The 21,717-nt window shown below is 38.8% G+C and overlaps 1 protein-coding gene and 1 long non-coding RNA gene across 20 annotated transcripts in view; one reads left to right on the top strand and one right to left on the bottom strand.

The window, feature by feature from the left end:
- Positions 1-21,717, bottom strand: part of PHACTR2 (phosphatase and actin regulator 2) — a 287,718-nt gene that overhangs the window by 22,329 nt on the left and 243,672 nt on the right. For all 19 annotated transcript variants that reach the window (XM_054254482.2, XM_054254484.2, XM_078370210.1 and 16 more), the window contains 3 exons: positions 19,558-19,613; positions 13,219-13,280; positions 10,176-10,313 (listed from right to left, as the gene is read on the bottom strand). In XM_054254482.2, coding sequence (XP_054110457.1) covers positions 10,176-10,313; positions 13,219-13,280; positions 19,558-19,613 — 256 coding nt within the window. The remainder of the gene's footprint in view (positions 1-10,175; positions 10,314-13,218; positions 13,281-19,557; positions 19,614-21,717) is intronic.
- On the top strand, positions 6,965-21,020 carry LOC118153000 (uncharacterized). The gene is made up of 3 exons (XR_004742125.3): positions 6,965-7,139; positions 17,973-18,103; positions 20,015-21,020. It is a non-coding gene; the product is annotated as an uncharacterized LOC118153000 (long non-coding RNA).

Below are 21,717 nucleotides of genomic sequence, written 5' to 3'. Positions count from 1 at the left end.
ATAACATTTATAATTCACTGATGACCATATACCTATGTATAGAGAGAGACAGTTTACGATTTACAGGCACATCCTACACGCTCATTGGCGGTGTGACTTTGCTATTCCTCCATCAAGAGGTGAAGTCTATCTCTCCAACCTTGACTCTGGGTGTGTCTGGTAACCACTTTCAACAAATGAACACAGTAGAGGTGATACGTGCCAGTCTGATGTAGCCCTTTACTGGCTGGCACATTCTGCTTCTTGTTACTTGAAAGCCAGTTGCCACGTTAAAAAAAACAAACAAACAAGTGAGTACTCTCAGAAAACCATGCTGTGAGAAACCCAAGGTACAGGGAAAAGCCCTGGAGGATAAGATGCTGGGTAGCTAGAGAGACAGGCCAAGGAGCCAAAGGCACTGACAGTTAGTGAAGTTATCTTGGAAGTGAATTTTCTAACCCAGCATTTCACCTGATGCCACAGGGATCTGAAACCAACTGCTGGGCTGAGCCCTTCTCAAATTTCTAACTCACCGAATTGAGAGCAAAATAAATAGTTGTTTTAAAAGCCACTAAGTTCTGAAGTGGCTTGTTAAAAAGCCCAAAAACTATTCCAAGACTTTAACCTTGCAGATGATACGATGGTGGCCTAGAGAGCTCACATGACTTGCTAGGGAGAGATGGCATTAACCCTCTTCCTGTTTGCCCCAGGAATACTCGCCTGGCAGCACTTATGCCTGCAGTTGTTTACCTAAAGATAAGTTTGCCATGAAATATCTTCCTTTTATTTTCACAATGCTCTAGAAGATCGACTTTGGAAAGAAAGACATTATTCTATTTAGAGCATTATGGTTTTAGTAGTGGTATTTCCATTTACAAAATATAGTATTTCTTGATTGCTGAAAATGTCAAATCCTAGAAAATACAGCATCTCTATGTGTGATGTTAACATCATTCTCAAATGGCTGTTGGCCAAAAAATCGTTTGATGAATCGAATTTTTCCGAAATAGATGCTTCTGTTGTTAGTTCTATTTAGATACAACTCCAAGAACAGTGTTTATATTTTATTTTACTTTTATTTATTTATTTATTTTGAGGCAGGGTCTCACCCTGTCATTCAGGTTGGAGTGCAGTGGTGTGAATCTCAGCTCACTGCAACCTCTGCCTCCTGTGTTCAAACAATCCTCCCACCTCAGCCTCCCGAGTGGCTGGGACTACAGGTGTGTGCCACCATGCCTGGCTAATTTTTTGTACCTTTTATAGAAATGGATTTTGCCATGTTGGCCAGGCTGGTCTCAAACTCCTGGGCTCAAGCAATTCACCCCCCTTGGCCTCCCAAATTACTGGGATTACAGGTGCGAACCATCGCAACTGGCCTCTTTTTTATTTTCCATGTTGAAAATCAGTCAGACTTGCTTCAGCTTCAAAAAGCATGTTTATGTAAAATTAAATGAACACTGGCAGCGAGCTGCACTTTCTTTCTCTAAACAGGAAGAGGGTTAAGGGACAAACATGGGGCTCCTACGCGAGCCTTTTTAACCTCACATCCTACAGGCTTTCCAACAAAATGAGCTTCTGGGACCCTGTCATTAGGATAATTGCTTCAGATCTGCATGTTATGTGTGCTGGCTTACAATTAGAAAGGATGAGTCAGTTACGTGAATGATGTGGCAATGAATGTGCTGTGAAATTATAAGGACTAGTTGTTTGAAAAAATATATCAGAAAGATGTGACTACAATTAAAGAAATAGAATGCTTGTTTTAAAAATTCACAGAAGATTTATCATAGTTTTATTACAAGAGCTACTTCCTCTTAGAATAAAAGAAAGATTTCCTGAGAGGGTTTAAAAGAGGAAAAAAGTAATTCAGACACTTCAGACAAACACATATATAATAAACTTAACTCTCTTCTTTGCAAAGGAGACCAGGTTTTAGGCCTAATAGTTCTTCACATCTATATAAATAGGACTGATTTTTGTGTGTGTATGTATTTTTTTGAGACAGGGTCTTGTTCTGTTACCCAGGCTAGAGTGCAGGTGGTGTGATCACAGCTCACTGCAGCCTCAAATTTCAGGGCTTAAGACACCCTCCAACCTCAGCCTCCTGAGTAGCTGGGACCACAGGTGTGTGGCCATGACACCCAGGTAACTAAAAACAAAAATTTTAGAGACGAGGTTTTGCTGTGTTGCCCAGGCTGATCTTGAACTCCTGGGTTCAAGCAATCCTCCTGCCTCAGACTTCCCAGAGTGTTGGGATTACAGCCATGAGCCACCACGCCCAGCCTGGGACTGATTTTGTTGAAAGACATGTGATAGTAAGAGCTGGCCTGAGGTTATGAGGGATTAGAGCCCCAATGATGTTGGGTTGTACCACCAATGGGAAGCCATCAAACCAAAACTAGGTATTTCTGGAGTAGAAACAACAACAACAAAACTCTACGAGATAGCAACTGAGACCAAATATACAGTAATTTTGGCATCATGAGAATCATAGAGAGGAAAAAGGAAACAAAAATATCTGAAACAAAGTTTAAAATTGGCCAGTGGTGAGTGGCAATAGGTCTGTTTCATCAGTCCCAGTCAGCTCAGGGGTTATGCTGGGAAGAAGCAATAGGTGATTTATTGAAAATGCAGACCCTGCTGCCTCCTCTGTTAATTCTGCTGTGAGGCCAAAACTAGAGTTGCCATTTTTATATCCTTTGTTTATATCTTGGGTAAAATTACGATGGGATGGGGGGAGGATTTCTGGAGTACTCATCAAGCTCAATGCCACAGGGAGGCAAGTGTACTCCCTTCTGCTGCTAGGGCAACAATGAACAGCGCAAAGAATAGCTCAGGGAGAACAAAAATCTCAAGCTTCCCTAGGACCTATTTAGACGGTGTGTTCCTGGAAAGACAGTATGTGTTTTTCAACTTTATATCCCAGTATCTAGGACGATACTTAACATACTGTAAGGGTTTTAATAAGTGATTACTAGGTGGCCTGTTGGATAAAAGCACATCTCATCTGAAAAAGTTCTACATTCTCTTTCACTGGACAATTTTAGACACTAGATCATAAAATGAGGAATCAACAGTGAAAATGTCACCACTGGGAAACAAAGCTTGGCTTCTCATCCCTCACCATGAGTATCACATTGGTAAGAGCTACCGTTTATTGATGAGCAGGAATTCTAGAAATATTCTACCTAATTCTCAAGATAGATCTGATTGGCTTTATTTTACTGGTAAGTAAATCTAGGTTAAATGACTTGGCCAAGGTCAAAGAACTACCAAGTGGTCAAGTCAAGAATCCATCCTGGAAGTGCCCAGCTCTAAAGCCCGACCTCTCTCTGCCAAGGAGCTTCCAAGCTCTACTTTAGGGAGATGGTGACTGGCAGGCAAGCCTAGGTCTTCAGGCCAATTCGATGGCCTTCTCTGACCTCACCTGACTGCCACTGAGGGACCAGCTCATTTATCTACCTCAGTGCAGGAAACCAGGCCATCTCTATTGTACTGTGCATGTATCTGTTTCTAGTGCTCTAAGTACATACATTCTAAAACTGAAAATTTTATTTTATTTATTTTTGTTTTAGAGACAGGATCTCATTCTGTTGCCTAGGCTGCAGTACAGTGGCACAATCATAGCTCACTGCAGTCTTGAACTCCCAGACTCAAGGGATCCTCCTGCCTTAGCCTCCTGAGTAGCTAGGAATACAGGGGTGTGCCACCACACCCAGCTAATTCTTTTAGTTTTTGTAGAGAGAGGGTCTTGCTATGTTACTCAGGCTGGTCTTTAACTCCTGGCCTCAAGTGACCCTCCCACCGTGGTCTCCCAAAGTGCTGACATTACAAGTGTGAATCATTGTGCCCCAATCTGAAAATTTTATTTTAAAGGTGAATACAGAATCAAGTTCACAATTAATAAGGAATTTCTCCCATCACTTTTCTTTTCCAACACGAGCCATTTAACCAGACTACCAGATTTCAAAGATTCCCCACCACACCCAGCAAGGGCCTTCCTCCTTCATAGAAGGGAGAAGCATTTATTAATTATTGACTGATTGGTTACTGCTCTTTAAAATGCCAGGTGGTAGCTTAATGGAGCAAAGAAAATGGCACTAAGATAAGAGAAAGACAAGATGGTTCCTTTAGGCTGACAGGAAGCTTGTTTTTTGTTTTGTTTTGTTTTTGAGATAGAGTCTCGCTCTGTCACCCAGGATGGAGTGCAGTGGTGTGATCTCGGCTAACTGCAACCTTTGCCTCCTGGGTTCAAGCGATTCTCCTGCTTCAGCCTCCCAAGTCGTTGGTACTACAGGCATGTGCCATCATGCCAGCTAATTTTTGTATTTTTAGTAGAGATGGGTTTTCACCATGTTGGCCAGGCTGGTCTTTAACTCCCGACCGCAAGTGATCCACCCACCTTGGCCTCTCAAAGTGCCTTGGATTACAAGCACGAGCCATTGCACCTGGCCTCTTTGTCTATTTTATATAACAGAGATGGAAATACTTACTTTGAATAGTTTTCTAAAATGGGATATAGAGCTCAAAAGTTAAAAATAAAGCTCATTTTTAAACACAATAGTTAAATTACAATTTTTATATAAATTAGCTTACTGAATACATTATTTTGAATCTGATCTAAATATATATATTAAAATGAAGTGTTTTAAGGTAAACAGTAACAAAACCCAGAGATGCTTGCTAATAATGGTGACTAGCATGTGTCATTTTCATTCTAAAATAAAATATACACTAAAATCATTGATCATCTTAGGATCTCTGAGCAGTAAGTAATATTTCATCATATTTATCTTTTAACAACTAGAGGAAACAGTTTTTTTCAGTGTTAGGTAGAAAATGGTATTATTAGAAATTCTTAAAAGTACTGTTCATTAAAGTGGTTATTTTCTTATTTTTGCATTTTGAATATTCAGATGTGGCCCAATGAATATTCATCACTTGTGTATATACAATATATACACATAAACATCTTAAATCATTGCCTTTTTCAATTTTTGTCTTTAAAAACATGTCCTACTTAATTAATTGGTTTATTTATTTTGAGACAAGGTCTGGCTCTGTTGCTCAGGCTGGAGTGCAGTGGCATGGCTCACTGCAGCCTCCACCTCCTGGGCTCAAGCATCCTCCCACCTCAGCCTCCCAAGTAGCTGGGATTACAAGGCACATGCCACTGCAGCTGGCTAATTTTTTCTATTTTTAGTAGAGATGGGGTTTCACCACATTGCTCAAACTGGTCTCAAACTCCTGAGTTCAAGAAATCTGCCTGCCCTGGCCTCCCAAAGTGTTGGGATTACAGGCATGAGCCACCCCACCTGGCCAATATTTTTTCTTCCTAAAAGAAATTCCACCTCTTAATTTTCTTCCAGAGAAACACACACACACACACACACACACACACACACACACACACACACACAAATCCACTTCTAAAAATGCTGTCCTTTAGACTTTAAAGATTCTCAGGAGAAACGTGAGAGATACTGTCAGAAGAACAAAATGAGGCCCATCTGTGAGGAGAGACGCTCTAGAGCTCAGATCTGCAAGGGAGATGTCAAAATCACGTGCTTTCAAAGCACTAATGAACAGAAACAAAGCCTGTGGCACAAAACCTGGCCATGTACTTTTCCCCTGCAGCCTAGAAGTCCAGAACAAAAACCCATTTTTGTTTCAACATAAAATGTTTAAAAAACCTCCTCTGTATTACAACTAGAGAGGAATGAGCTTTACTTTCCAACAAAAGTACAGGAATTAAAAAGAACTCTTTCTAGGGTATGGACAATTTAGTTTGCATATAAGAGTGGTTAGTCATTTAGGCTCTCACTGCTTATGTACTTGGACCCTGCAGTGACCTTTACTCATTTATCTGGCCCTACCTGTCATTCTGAAGTTTTGCATTTGAATAATAAGATAGCTGGGAATGGTGGGTGTGGAAAATTATATTTTCCAAATTTGGCCAGTTCATTGTCAAGAAGTGGAGCTAATTCCCCTTTCCTTGAAGCTTGAGCTGGTCTTATGACTTGCCTCTAACTAACAGAATATAGTGAAGTGAGACTGGATACCTTCCAAAGCCAGATCAGGAAAGGCCATATGCTTTTACCTGGTTCTCTAGGGACATTTGCTCTGGGAGAAGTCAGCCATCATGTAAGAAGACTGATGATTCTGGGGCCACCATGTTGAAGAGGTCACATACAGGTAGTTTGTTGGACAGCCAGAGCTGAGCCCAGCCTCTGAGCCATCCCTACCAGGACACCAGACATGTTAGAGAGGCTATCTTGGACCCTCCAAAGTAGGCTATTTGTCATCTGAATAACACTGAGTGACCTCAGTCAACCTCACGAAGAGTGGAAGAATCACCTAGCTGAGTCCTGACTAAATCCCCAACCTACAAAATCTGTAAGGTACAAAATATTGGCTGTTTTCAACCATTAAGTTTTGGGGAAGGTCACTGCACAGAAATGGTGACTAGAGCAGGGTCAACTAGGAGCTACTAAATGAGAGGTGAATGACCCAAAGCCCACAACTGAAAGGAAAGGAGGATGGAAGAAACCTTGCACCAGGTGTAGAACGCAGGACGATTTCTAGCAAAATGGCTTATCAGATGCCTTGACTAACTCTTCTACTGAAAAACAATTAAAATGCTAAACATAGCATCTAAAAGCTGCTTTAAATGTACTAAACCGCTGGGAAAAGAATAAAAAATACTGAAGAGGGAGACCCAGGCATCTCAGATCAACCTCCCCTTTTTTCTAAGACTGTAAGCTTCCCCTCTTCATTCCTAAGACCGTAAACCAAAGTCCTTTTCATATGTAATTCCTGAGACTGTAAACCGAGATCCTTTTCATATGTAATTCCTAAGATTGTAAACCGAAACCCTTTTCATATGTAATTCCTGAGACTGTAAACTGAGACCCTTTTCATATGTTAAGCTATAAACCTAGATTCTTCCACGTGTAACATCTGAAGTATAAGCCTATATAAAGAAGGAACCTTCCTTTGTTAGGTGAGCTTGGCTGTTAGGCAACTATGCCACCTTGCTCCCGGCCGAATAAACTTATTCCTCCTGTATTCGGTGTCCGAGAGATCCATTTCCCACGGCCGCTCCTGCTACAATACATTGACAAGAATGAGGAAAAATATATCGTGCCCAGTGAAATAAGGTAAGTGAGCAACAAAACTGGCTTTGACCTTGAGGGCATTTGTATTAAATCTAGTGACTTTGAGCAGTCATCTTTATGACTTGGTAAAATTCAGAAGACAGACAAAAGCCACCCAGGTCTAATAAATAATTCTCTCTCCATAAGTTGGGGACCAAATGGGATACTTTCAGTGCAAGGGTAAGCTAGAATATCTGACCCTTCAATGACAAACAAAAAATTGCAAGTTGGTGCTTAGAAAGTAAGGGGATAGGCAGGGAGGAATGAAATGTACCCTGAACATTTTAAGCCATGAGTTAGATATCATAGAGGTCTTCTGCTTCAATTCATAGTACTAAGGTCGTCTAAAATAATGCACGTGGATTATCTAGTTTAAATGATATTTGAAAAAACAAACTTTACAACGGAAAGCATATCTTGAGATAGAGAGAGCAGCATAACAAGTTTCATCAAGAAAATGTAGGCACTCTAAACACATATATCTAATGACACACCTCACAATAAATGAAGCGAAATTGACAGAATTATAAGGAGAAGTTAAAACAAACACACATAGTGGGAGATTTTACATGTCTTGTTTGTTATCTGATGGATCAAACAGACTAAAAAATAACTAAGGCCACAGAAATCTGAATAGAACTAACAAAATTGGTCTGACAGGAAAATTTGCACACCCTCAAACTGTAGAACACATATTGTTTTCAAGGTTAGATGAGACATTTATAATTACTGACTACATACTTTAAGAATCCCAATACTTAAGGCCACAACCCAGACCAATGAGATCAGGATCTCTAGAGATGCGACCCAGGCATCCACCTTCTTCAAGATCTGTAGGTGATTCCAATGTGTAGCCAAGGTTGCAAATCGCTGACACAGAGTCATTTCTAACCTTCAATGCTTGTATCAGAAAGGAAGGAAAGATGAAAATGAAGGAACTGGAGAGTAGTCTATCTTAGGTTAGAACAGAACAGTCAATAAAGCCCCAGAAATTAGGGAGAAGAAGAGAAAAGAGCAAATAATAACATAGAAAACAAACACATAATACAGATGACCAAGAAAACTGAATGCATATCTTATACCTTCCCCAAAACACAACTCCATGTAAATAAAAAGTTAAATGTCAAAAGCAAAACTATAAACACTTTAGAAGACAACATATGAGAATATATCTATCATTTTAGTATGCAAAGAATTTTTAAAAATAGAAACAAAATCATAAGCCATGAAGAAAAAGGATGATAAATTCAACTGTATTAAGTTAAGAATCTTGTTAAATCAATATTTGCAATATATATATATATAACTGGAATAATGAAGAACTCGTATGAATCAGAAGAAATTGACAATCCAAAAGAAAATGAGCAAAAGGCACTTCAGTGGAGTGGAATCCAAATGACCAACGGGCATATGAAACTATGCTCAACCTCATTCATAATGAGTAAAAGCACAATGAGCTATGACTTTGTAGCTTCCTCAGCCAAGGCTCTCCCTCCCGTCCTCAAGGGACTACTCTTTGCCTCTTCCCCATAAGCACAGACCTCCTACTCCATAATTTTGCCCACTCTATCAGTTACTGACTTTTCCTCCTATATGTTCAAACTCTCCATTTCTTTTGACTCCTTCACAGCATAAAAAATTGCTTGAGTATTTCCCATAAATTTAAAAAATATCACTCCTTTGATACCCTATCTCAGCTTCCAAATGTATGTACCCAAACTCATGAACCTTCACAATTACCAGCCATATGTTGAACGACTGCCTTATCATACCGCTACCTTTCAGAGCCCAAATTCTCAGGACTGTGTTTGATCCCGTTGTTTCCACCACAGGCTTCCACCCTTCAGGCCACCAAAATGCTTCCTCTCACCATGTCACTGCACACACGTGGCCGTCCTCCCTGACACAGTCCTTCTAGGCTGCTGTGCTACCAGTTTCTCCTCTTTCCCCATGTCACAGATGTTTCTTCTCAATATTCTTCTGCTGCTTCTTCCTAAAAAGTCCCTGGAGTGCTTTTCTCAGCCTCCTTCTCTTCTATTCTTGTTTTGAACATTCTTCCTTTGTGATCTTATTCCTTCTTACTTTTCATGTCTACTTATGAACTAAGGATTTCTAATCTACATCTCCAGTATGTGCTTGATACGTAGTAGGTACTTTAAATCATTAAGCTTCCTATTAAAAAGAGTCAGCACAGAGTGTGATTACGTGTGATTAAATGCCTAATTTTAGCTAAGATGCTGCATGTTTAAGCAAAAGTACTTACAATTAAAAAAAAAAGACTGGGTATAGCATGAGTTTATTCAATACCAGATTTTGCTAAGAGAGAAAAATTAGAACAATTTTAAAATGGCTGGCACAAATCTTTGCCTATGGAACCATGGTACTCACAAGGCAGAAGTCTTTCAACATTAATAGAACGCACTGTATATTTCATTTTTCATGAATTGTGTGCAATGATTTAGATTAGGGGTTGGTAAATCATGACTTGCAGGCCAAATCTGGCCCACCATCTGTTTTTGTAGATAAAGTTTTATTGGAACATATACATGTCCATTTAATTACACATTGTCTGTGGCTGTTTTCATGCTACCGTGGCAGAACTGGGCAGTTGCAGCAAAGATTCTACGGTCCACACAGCCAAAACTATTTGGTGTCTTGTCATTTCTATTAAAAGTGTGCCAGACTTGACAAAGATCAAAACTTTCTATTGTTAACATATTCCTTTAAAATGGTAAGTTGTGTAAGTTATATTTTCTAAAGGAAGGATAAATCCTAGATGTGAGAAAGCCCTCCCCATCTAGGTATAAAAGCAGTAGGGTATGTAATAAATAAGAACTACTTTTCTCTGAGACTTAGTTGAAAGAACTACATTGTTATCACTAAATGTATCACTTGAGTGGTTTAAATAATCAGAGGTAGAAAACGGTTGTAATATTTGGTAAGATCTCATCCCCTAAGATGACTTAAGTAGGAGAAATATGGGTATTGGAGCTTCCAGAAAAGCAATACAATCAACACAAAAGCCACTGGGATTCTTGCCTTGTCTGCCGGTGTTAACCTGGCCCAGGGCTTGTCTGCTCGGCGGTCATAGTCGGGAGAATCCGTGACTTCTACGTACTCGTTAAATCGCAGGATCCTTCGAGCTTGTAGCTCTGCCACTGTGGGTCTCAGGCTGAGCTGCAGGAGGACAAAGAAAAAGGCAGAGTTCAGTAAACCACTTACAGCCTCATGGTGGCAAGTTTTCTATAGAGAACACTTCAAAGTTATGGTTAAATAAGGTCACTTTCAGGTTAACGAAAAAGAAAAAAAGAAAAAAGGCAACAGCATCTTGGGAATTTTTAATGAGAACTAGAAAGCAGTGTGCCCTAATTTTTGAGACTATAAAAAATCATCATTTTAGGTAGGTCACAGTCTTTGGCAACCACCTGCATTATGCTATCTCCCCCAACTTGCCTGGCACTGTGATAAAGGTCTGTCTTCCCTGACGCAAGGAACATGCAATGTACAGACACAATAGTAACCCAGATAAGGAATGGCTGATTTGGTGATTGAAGTAGCAAGACAAAAGTCATGGAATTTTTAGAAATGAAAAGAAAAACCTGTTCCTATAATATCCTAAAATTGTTTCCATTTAGAAATAGAAAGAAAAAGCTGTTCCTATAATGGAAAGAAAAACCTGTTCCCATACATTCAGAAATGCACAAAGTTATGACATAGAAAGGCTCCAATAAAGGGTGCGCCTATAGCACCACTGTCCTTAAGCTATTCATAATAAGGATAAGACCCCAATCGGACACATGCCCTTGGCCAGAAAAGCCAATGTACAAGAATGGGGAGGAGATAGTTGATGGAGAACTGTACTTCCTTGAGGCCATCACTGCTTAAAATCAACTCCAACCTTAAAGATCCTTCTAACAACTTGGGTTCCTTTTTGTGGTCTTTTTCAAACTCAGATTTGTAATTACATTGCTTTTCTCTCTGAGTCTGTTCTCAAACTGAAGAATAAGGCTGAAATGATTCTAACAGGTGAAAGAAAGCTGGCCCCTGGTAAACATGCATCATCTACTCTCTGCTACTGAGGTTCACTCTCTTTTTGGCCTTTCTTAGTTGGGTGGTTTCATATAGTTATCTCCAGAGAGGTAGACTTAGACCTCTATGTTAGCCATAGGGCCCATTTTCATATCTTTCTCTTATATGTACTCTGTATACAGCCAGACTACCCATCATCTAAGTGGTCCTCTTTGGAGATATCACTTATTTATTTAAACAAAGTGGGGATCTCTCTATGTTGCCCATGCTGGTCTTGAACTCCTGGGCTAAAGCAATTCTCCCATCTCAGCCTCCCAAAGTGCTGGGGTTTCAGGTATAAGCCACTGCATCTGTCCAGAAATATTCCTTATTTTGCACTGGGTCTATATCCTGTAGTCATTAACAGCCCTTTCCTGTCAATTTCCTCCTGAACTAAGCCAATATTCGAATATTCAAAGCACTCAAGGACTTTTAGAAGGCCTAGACCCATACCCTGAGCCCATTTGAGCTGGAATGTCCCAACTATGGCTCTCTCTATCTTCATAGAGCCCTGGTAGGCAATGGACAGGAGAGAGAATAATCTAATGATCTGTTATACTGTAGTTGCTGCCCAATCTATATCGCTAGCTTCTTGTTGCCACTTTGGGGCAGGTGGAAATAAGGAGGTAGAGAAGCCATTGCTCCTGAGGACTGGCTAGAAGGAAAGTGGCCAATGTCAACAAAGGTTAGAAATTCTCCATCCAGTCTGTCTTCAGGACTGTGCCAATCATAAGGTAGCTACCAGTGCTACAGGCTGACCTGCACCTACATGCTTCTGTTGCAGACTCCCTGGCCAGCCCACAAAAATGTGGGTCAGGTTGCACTTCATGGAGATGTCATGTTTTAGTCACTTTATTCTTTTTTAGGTGCAAAAGGTATGTCTGAAGAATTATTAGGATTTATAATGAAACATAAACTCTGATGGTGCTTAATTTTTCCAAAGGCTATTATTATTTTAACACAGAAAAAAGTGATGGCCCTAACATCAGATTTATATATTCATAAATAGGTGGCAACAATTGTCTGAGTTTGGGAGGTGAGACATTTGTCAATCTGGGTAGCCCTGTAGCAGGCAGGCTGGATAATCAACTTCACGTTATAAATTACTTACCCAGCTCTGATGTGGAATAGTGGGAAATCTTCAGGAGTAACAAAATATTTATTCATTTAATATTTCCAACACTAAATGGAAAGTGCAAGCATTTTAATGAATAATTTTTATTACTATTAAAGACTTTTTTCACTTCTTTTTTCCTTGTTCTAATCAAATGAGATTAATTTGTAATTAATTTTTTTGGGGGGGAGAAACAAGCTCTCACTATGTTGCCCAGGCTGGTCTTGAACTCCTGGCCCCAAGCAATCCTCCTGCCTCAGCTTCCAAGTAGCTGGGACTACAGGTTCGTGCTACTGCACCTGGCTCAAAACAATTTTTAAAAATAGAAATATATGCATTGAAATGTTAATAATGGCCATCTCTGAATGAAAGACATATGATTTTATATTTTTCTTTTTTTTGTGTCTTTAAAAATTTTCACACAGGATACATATTTTCATGGAGTAAATGCAATTTTAAAACCCTTGATTGTTAATTTATCAAAATTAATAGAACATACAATTATAAACATCATTTATAGCATGTGCATTATATTAATTTTTTTTTTTCAGACAGAGTCTCACTGTATCTCCCAGCCTGGAGTGCAGTGGCATGATATCAGGTCACAGAAACCTCTGCCTCCCGGTCTGAAGCAGTCTTCCCACCTCAGCCTCCTGAGTAGCTAGAACTACAGGCATGTGCCACCAAGCTGGCTAATTTTTGTACTTTTTGTAGAGATAGGGTTTCACCATGTTGCCCAGGCTGGTGATTTTGATGTTTATGATTACAAACATCATAATTGCTAATAGGAGCAACTATTTCTAAACAGCGAATTTACATATAGAGAGAAGATTAGTATTTTTAAAAAACAAAAGTATATCTCAAAACACATATGTTCACTAATAGTCACGATTTCATCACCTTTCTGCTGAGTCTGCGTTTAAGTTCCATTTTTGCTTCTTGTTCCTCTTCTTCATTCTTTTCTGTTTATTAAAGGGGGAAGGTCATGATGACGGTTACTATAGATGATTTTATAATCAGAAAAATATATCAGGCCACAATCATGTGACTCTAACAAACAATGATCAAATACTACACCAACATCATTAACAAGTTGTCAAAAGATTTTGTAGAAAGGTTGATCATCTTATACAGACACATACACACACACATATATATGTATATGTTTCTTTTTTGTAGGACTGGTTTGCTAATTTTAAACGTTTTTGCTTCCTGATATCTTGTTCTATGCTTAAAAAACAAAACAAAACACAGGAGTGTCCATGTTCTAATGAAAGCCCTCCATTGCTGATCATCTCATGGGCTTATAAGCACAATTCACCAGAATTCAGATAAAAATTTACTTCTGAATCTGGCCTTCATGTGAAAATCGGAGACATATTAAAAGAGCAAATTAGAACCATCCGATGCATGTCTGAGCTGCTGATTTCCATTCAAATCCAACCAAAATATTTGATTTGTCTTCCTTGGTTTCCATAGAAGCAGAATGTAAGCATTTCCTTGGACTTTGCTTTCAAACCAGAATGTTCTAAATGAGGTTATGATGTACTGTGGGTGGAAATTATTTATTTTCTTGTGACTTTGCCTTTCCAAAGTCTTCTCTTTCTCTAGTGATTCACCAAGTAGTACAATTTTATGCTGCCCAACAGATGGGATTTAAAGAAAAATGTCCAAAATTTTTAAAGAAATAAACATCCTTCAGGTTTTGCTGTTTGTTGCTTACTAGAGGAACTTCTCTCTGTTGCTTCCTTTAGCTCATCATCTGTTCGATCAGTGAGCGTACATTTTGCTTCTTAGATACTGATACTTATGATAGACCATGTTTTAGAAAGTGTTATTATGAACTCTTTTGAAGGAAAATCACACTGTATAAAGATTTGACCGAAAGGTTGAAAAAAGAAAACTTCTTCTGTTTATTTACTTTTATTTTATTTTTTGGGACAGAATCTCGCTCTGTCACCCAGGCTGGAGTGCGGTGGCATGGTCTTGCCTCACTGTAACCTCTGCCTCCCGGCTTGAGTTAAAAAAAATTTTTTTAAATCCATGACAGGTATGAAACATATTTATTTTAAAATTCAAATAGAATTCTTACAACTAAGACTATTCTCACTGTGAATAAAATATCAGCATTCAATATTTGCAACATCTATATGTGTTAGTTGAACAGGTTAAATTTTCTATCAGTTTTCCTTCTCCGAAAAGGGAAAAGATTTTGTGTTCTTCTGAAATAATAACTTGAATGCATAAGAAAGAAGGTGATTAGACAGAGAGTGAACATAAACTGTAATCATCCACAAGACAAGAAATGAGTTAATATCCTTTCATTTCGTGCCAGTCAAACAAATTTTGCTATAATTTACATTTCTTCCTATGAAAGTATTGTAGGTTTTTAATTGCTTCTCAAAATATATACCCTTCCATATCCTTAAAAATGCATACTCAGGTTCAAGAATTACCTTATATGAGTTGGATGAAGCTTGTGAATTTTCAAAATACATAAAAAACAAACACCACTGTGGTTCCTGTGATTCGAACCAGAGCTTTACAAGGTGATGAGATAGTGAAAATAAAAATAAAATTGTTGATATTGTTGATAAAAATGGATGATATTGTTAGTGATATTGATGACATTTAAGGAAAATATAATCTTTTTTTTTTTTTTTTTTTTTTTGAGACAGAGTCTTGCTTTGTTGCCCAGGCCTGAGTACAGTGGATCTCTGCTCACTGCAACCTCCACCTCTCAGGTTCAAGTGAGTCTCCTGACTCAGCCTCCCTAGTAGCTGGGATTACACATGCATGCCATCATCTCCAGCTAATTTTTTGTATTTTTAGTACAGATGGGGTTTCACCATGTTGGCCAGGCTGGTCTTGAACTCCTGATCTCAGGTGATCTGTCTGCCTCGGCTGGGAAAATATAATTCTTAAAACACTTTTGTCCATTCTTCTTATGCAGTGTTTATGCTATATTTTTAAGGTACTTTTCAAGGATGAAAATATTGGCTATAATACATCCCAAAGCTAACGAATGCTCCAGTCTTCATTAAATATGCAAAAATGACATTTCCTTCAAGGGAATATCAGAAAGTTTTGCCTTATTAAGCGTACTGTACAAGTAGTGCTACTAGGTAACTGATGCCTGAAAAGAGCCAGGCCAACTGCAGTTAGAGAACTGAATTCATTTTTGACATCAGGAACTGACTTCTTTACATTTTCCATGTTCGAAATTGTACTTTTAGTGAAGTTAGAAGAGGAGGGTGAGAGGTAGAGGGAAGCCAACATGACTGTTCCTCTGAATCTTCATTTTTATTTTTATTTATTTATTTTTTGAGACAGAGTCTTGCTCCGTCACCCAGGCTGGAGTGCAGTGGCATGATCTTGGCTCACTGAAACCTCTGCCTCCCAGGTTCAGGAGATTCTCCTGCCTCAGTCTCCCAAGTAGCTTGGGACTACAGGCACCTACCACCACACGCAGCTAATTTTTTGGATTTTTAGTAGAGATGGGGTTTTATTGTGTTAGTCAGGATGGTCTCAGTCTCCTGACTTTGTGATCTGCCCACCTTAGCCTCCCCAAATGCTGGTATTACAGGCATGAGCCACAGCGCCTGGCCTGAATCTTTATTTTTATTTTGTAGAAATGGGCTCTCCCTATGTTGCCCAGGCTGGTCTTATCTCCAGGCCTCAAGTGATCCTCCAGCCTTAGCTTCCCAAGTAGCTGGGATTACCAGCATGAGCTACCATGTCAGCTTCTCTGAATCTTATTTAACAGTCATTGTAAAATCTTTCATAAAGTCAAGATTAAACCTTAAACTCAGAATTTAAAAATTCACCAAGTTTTTTGTATGCTTCCTTCATTTTTGATTCACTAAAGGACTAATTATAAAGTAGAATGTAAATCTCTGGTCATTTTAAACAGGCTGGAGGGATATTTATGAAGGAAGTGAGGTGGTTCATTGACAAATCTTGCTCTCAGTGACTCTCATCCGAGTAGAGAGGGGTGAATATTTCTGACAAGCCGCAGGAAGTGTTTTCCATAAATAAACAAATAAAACATGTGGTTAAACAGCAACGGGTACTACAGGAAGCCCACCTGGTGAGCAGTGCTACCCAGAGAATTTTGTGGATGAGCTAAAAGGAGGAGAAAGAAAAGTACAAAAGTACCAGCAACTGGAATATTATATTCTTGAGTTGTTAATTCAGATAAAATGGATTCAAAAAGCCAACATTTGTTGCAGGTTTGTTTCTCTTTTTGCTTTTTACATGTTTCCATGTAGATTCCCCCCCCCCCCCCATTTTTGGTGGAGATGAGATCTTGCTATATTGCCCAGGCGGGTCTCAAACTCCTAGCCTCAAGCAATTCTCCTGCCTTGGTCTCCCAGGGCTTTGAGACTGCAGGCATAAGCCACCTTACCTGGCCTCATGTGGGTGTTTTTAACATATTAAAAAACATGCATAAACTTAAAGTGTGTTTAAAAAAGCTGGATCAACAGATGCACAGATATGTCATAAAGCAAGATGTTAACGATAGATTATAGATGGTAGATGTTGGGGGATTTACTGTGAAGTTCCTTCAACTTTTCTTCATGTTTAAAAATTTTCATAATAAAATATTGGGGGAAAATACATGCAGAATTCAATGTCCTAATACATTTTTCTCTATAGACGACATAGCTAGAATTACATTCTTAGCTAAATACATCACTTTTCTTGATTAGCAAAAGTTTACCTTTTAAGTACTAAAAGTTGCTTTTTTAATCAGTTTGCAGGAACTGGTTCTAAAATGCATAACTAAATGTTATATATATATATATTTTTAAAAAGTTCTAGTATCACCAAAATAATTAGGAAGGACATCAAGTAAGGAGTGGTATGGGGAATGACACTAAGAAATATCACTTTTCTTGTGGTCACCAATGAAAATGAACAGTATTTATTTGCATCTGACTCATGTTTATTAAACTCATGGGCTCTAAAAACTGTTGAATGTTTTGTTCTGTAAATTAGGTTTCTAGTTTGTCAAGAAAAGATGACCTAGTTAGTGCCAGGACGGTGGCTCATGTCTGTAATCCCAGCACTTTGGGAGGCCGAAGCAGGCAGATCACAAGGTCAGGAATTTAAGACCAGCCTGGCCAACAATAGTGAAAGCCCGTCTCTACTAAAAATACAAAATTAGCCAGGTGTGGTGGTGCACGCCTGCAGTCCCAGCTACTTTGGGCGGCTGAAGCAGGAGAATCACTTGAACCCAGGAGGTGGAGGTTGCAGTGAGCCGAGATTGCATCTCTGCACTCCAGCCTGGGCAACAGAGTGAGACTCCATCTCAGTTAAAAAAAAAAAAAAAAAAAAAAGATGACCTAGTTAAAGTAAGTGTCCTTAAAAACCACACTGTATCACACACTCACTTTTCAACTGTTCTTGAACAAAAGATGGAGATGAAACATACAAATAAACAAACAAGAGCAATCTATGTGGAAGAACCAAGAAAGAGGCAAACGGGCTGAATGGAGGGTAAGGTAGGCCATTCAGCTTCCTGTGACTGCTCAGGGAAAGATGACCTTTCCCAGTTTTCTTCTGCCTTCCTTGGCTGTACAATACTGGGTCAAGAGATCATAAGCCAACTTATCAGCTTATCCAGAATGAAAATATGTCTCTGTTTCCAGAAATAAACAAGCTTAGGTGAACTTAGAAGGAAGGAAAAAAAGGCTGGAGTCAAATCTGAAGTGTCTCTCTCACGCTTTCCTCCAGGAAAACAGGATATAAAGGCCAATGCAACACATAAGATCAATGTGCGGTAAGTTTCTAGATCTATGAAACAGTTCCTCAAATAACTAAATTCCAGTGTGGTTTGGCACTGTTAATCTCACAGGATCAAGAAATATTTACCTAAAAATTGGTCTTCCTTTTTTTTTTTCTAGGTATTGGATCAGGCATCCAGCAAGACATAATCTCTGTGTTTTTTAGGAGCTTAGGGTCTGCATTTGAGCTTGCTTAAAACTTAATTCAACAAGTATTTCCCAGGAACCTATGATGGAAAGCAATGAATTTTTTTGGTTTATTATCAAAATTAGATGCTGCTTCTACTCTTCCTCAGAAAAGCAAAAACATAAAATTTTCCTTCTTTTCTAACCACAAATTTTTCCTCCTCCCAACTGGCTTTTCTGTACATTTGTAGCCACTTAAGTCCTTGGGACTGTATTCTAGTTATGTTCCAAAAAAGCCAGAAAAAAAGCATTCTGAAGAAAGTGATCCCACAGACTGGGTGGATGGTAGTTCATATTCACTGTTGAATTGATTTCATACCCACAACTGTAATACAATATGCTACTAAAAGTTTTTTTTCCCAAAGGAAAGGAAGTAACTTGGATTGAAGAGGAGGGGTCTTCTAGCAGGACAAGATAACTCAAAAAGCCTGGTTGACAAGCATTTCCCCCACACCATGGGTCATTATTATTGCAGTACTATCCGGAGTTTTACCCATGCTCTTTGATATTTTATGCAATAAAAAGATCTTTTGAAACTGGATTAATAATATATAAAACTACAGCTAGGCTCAATTAAAAAATATCTGTTTCTCAACTCACTGCCGTGTCTGACCACATCGGCAGACAGTAGCATGATAAACTTCATTTCTATTAGTTTTCTAGCTTTAACACACTAACTCCAATAAATACTACTGCAGGGATGAGTGAAAACTAAAGTCAGAGAGAATAGAGGGAAAAATAGGAAGACGAATGGAGAACTTTTTAGTCTGAGACATTATAAGCAACTCAAGAAGGAATCACAACATAGGAAAGAAATGGATTGAAAATTTTGTTTTGAGTCATTTGTTAAACTAGCAACAAACTATATTATTAATAATAAAATAGGAATATTTGATTTATTTATTTGCAGATTCTTTTGGCCTTTGACATTATTTGCAGGAAGACTAGAGCATTCTTTTTCTATTTAACATGTGGATGAAAGAATACATGGAATATATTTCATCTTTCTTAAATGCAATTGTCATGACCATGACTCTGGTCTGAAGAGGGGTGGATATAAGGCTCAAAGCCATAAAATAAAATACACAATTCAAGAAATTAAAAAATATATAAACAATTACATGTAAATGTAACATAAATGGACCATTTCAGTCCATCATGAGTAAACGAATATATAATGGTTTCTTACTGATAAATGCACCACCTGTAGAGGCAGCTTGTTAACGATTACACAAGGAATCATTCTACAGTATAGAATACTCACGTTTTAGGATGTTTCTTTGCTCTAATTCTTCAGACGTGGGCCTCTGGCTCAGCCTCCTATGATGACAAAAAGGATATATTAAGGTTACAAACAAGGTACCCTAGTAGGAGACTCAAAATAAAACAACAAAGTTCTATTTTTCATGTTTTGAGAAAGAAAAAACCATTTTTAAAGCTGCAAAATAAAAGTCTCCTTCTCATTAGTTTGGAGACTATGGATCATGGCTGAGGCTGCTCACTGACCCCCATCACGCAGTCTCCCTTCCTTTTAGCAACAGATAGGCCTGAATGTTAGCTAGGCACCTGACTACAGACTTCCACCTCCCTAGAAGCCAGGTGTGATGTTGTGATTGGGTTTCTCCAATGGGATGTGAGCAGAATGATGTTTGTTATTTCCCCTTCTCATCCTTAAAATGCCTGGATGTGTGTTCCCTTTTTTCTCTTTCCTTTTTCCGCAGGCTAGAACTTCAGCATGGTGGTGTGAGTCAGCTTTGGATCTTGCAGATGAGACCATTCAGAGGGACGGGAGAGCAGCAAGACAGAAGGAACATGGGTGCTAGGCTGACCTCAAGAAGCTGTGCTCCCCCTCATGCTGGATGGCCTACTTACCTGGGTACTGTCATATGAAAAGGAAATACACATACCTAGTTTGAACCACTGTAGTCTTTGGCCTCTGTTAGAGCTTATCTTATAGCCTAAATACTATACAGCTCATTAGGGTCTATAACAGGCTGTTGTTCAGTCGTTCCCACCAACTGAGATGACCAATCTATGCTGCACAGTGGTATAAGTGAAATGCTGCTTTGGGACCTCAAATGAATATATTATATATAAAGTTATAGGTCCTTCCCATCTGCCTTCAAGAAAACCCAAGCACGTTTGTGATTAGTTGCTATTTGTACATGAGAGCTGAATGTCCTAATAACCTTTTATAACTTAGTTGTTGGTCTTGTTTACATTATTAATTTATTGTTAATCAGGGAGAAAAGCTGTCTCTGGGCATAGGCTGAATTTGTGCAAATTAAATAAAAATACATAAAAAGTACTTGTTTTTAAAGAGAAAGGGTCTGGCTCTGTTGCCCAGGCTGGAGAGCAGTGGTGTGATCATGAATCACTACAGCCTTCAACTCTTGGGCACAAACAATCCTCCTACCTTAGCCTCCCAAGTAGCTGAGACTATAGGCATGTACCACCATGCCCAGCTAATTTTGCTTATTTATTTTTGTAGAGATGGGGTCTTGATATGTTGTCCATGCTGGTCTTGAACTCTTGGCCTCAAGCAATCCTCCTGCCTGGGCTTCCCAGGTTGCTGGGATTATAGGTGTGAGCCACCATGCCTGGCCGGGTAATCTTAATATGAGATAGTATTACCAATTCTAAATGTTTATGGCTATGACAGAAATGGTAAGAAGAATTGAAATTAATGATACTTTAAATATTTCATTAAAATGTTTGTTAAACTGTGATCTTCATCAGTGCTACCTTGAAACTAACTTAACTGAGCAGACAAAAGAACATATTGAATATCTACATCTATGCCAGCCAGGTTTTCTGCCATCCATATCCCCAAGTATCCTGTGCTACATAGCTGTACTATCAATATACTATGCCCACAATAAGCCACCCTTTTTTTATTTATGGTGTCTCTTCCCTCTGGGTTGTCTTTCTCTCCCTTTCCATCCACTGAAACCCTACAGATGATTAAAATAATATCTTGAAGATAGGCATTTGGCATCTCCTGAAAATGAGAATTAAAGGCTCCTGGTTCTTTGCTCATTTACAGCAATTTATAAACAGACTATACATCTATTAAAACACTTATCACACAGGTAATTATAAAGATAATAATTACAGCCATCATTTAGTCAGTTTTAAAAATCCAAGTACTGTGTGTGCTAGGTGCTTAGTTTACATGATCTTGAATCCTCAAAACAATTCAGCAAGGTAGCAGCCAGTTCCAATTTTACAGATGAAGAGATGAAAGATGAGGAACGCCTAAGGTAAAACACTAGTAAATGCTAGCGCCAGAATTCATACTCAAGTCCTTTGACTTAGATGTTTGTGCTTTTCACATGACCCCATCGTGCAACATATAATTCTGTCTCTCATTAGACATGGAGTTCTCTATGGCTGGAACTGTGTTCAATGACAGTGATTAGAT

This window comes from Callithrix jacchus, chromosome 4, assembly GCF_049354715.1.
Source record: "Callithrix jacchus isolate 240 chromosome 4, calJac240_pri, whole genome shotgun sequence".
NCBI classification, from domain to species: domain Eukaryota; kingdom Metazoa; phylum Chordata; class Mammalia; order Primates; family Cebidae; genus Callithrix; species Callithrix jacchus.
This window is presented reverse-complemented; position numbering and strand designations above follow the sequence as displayed.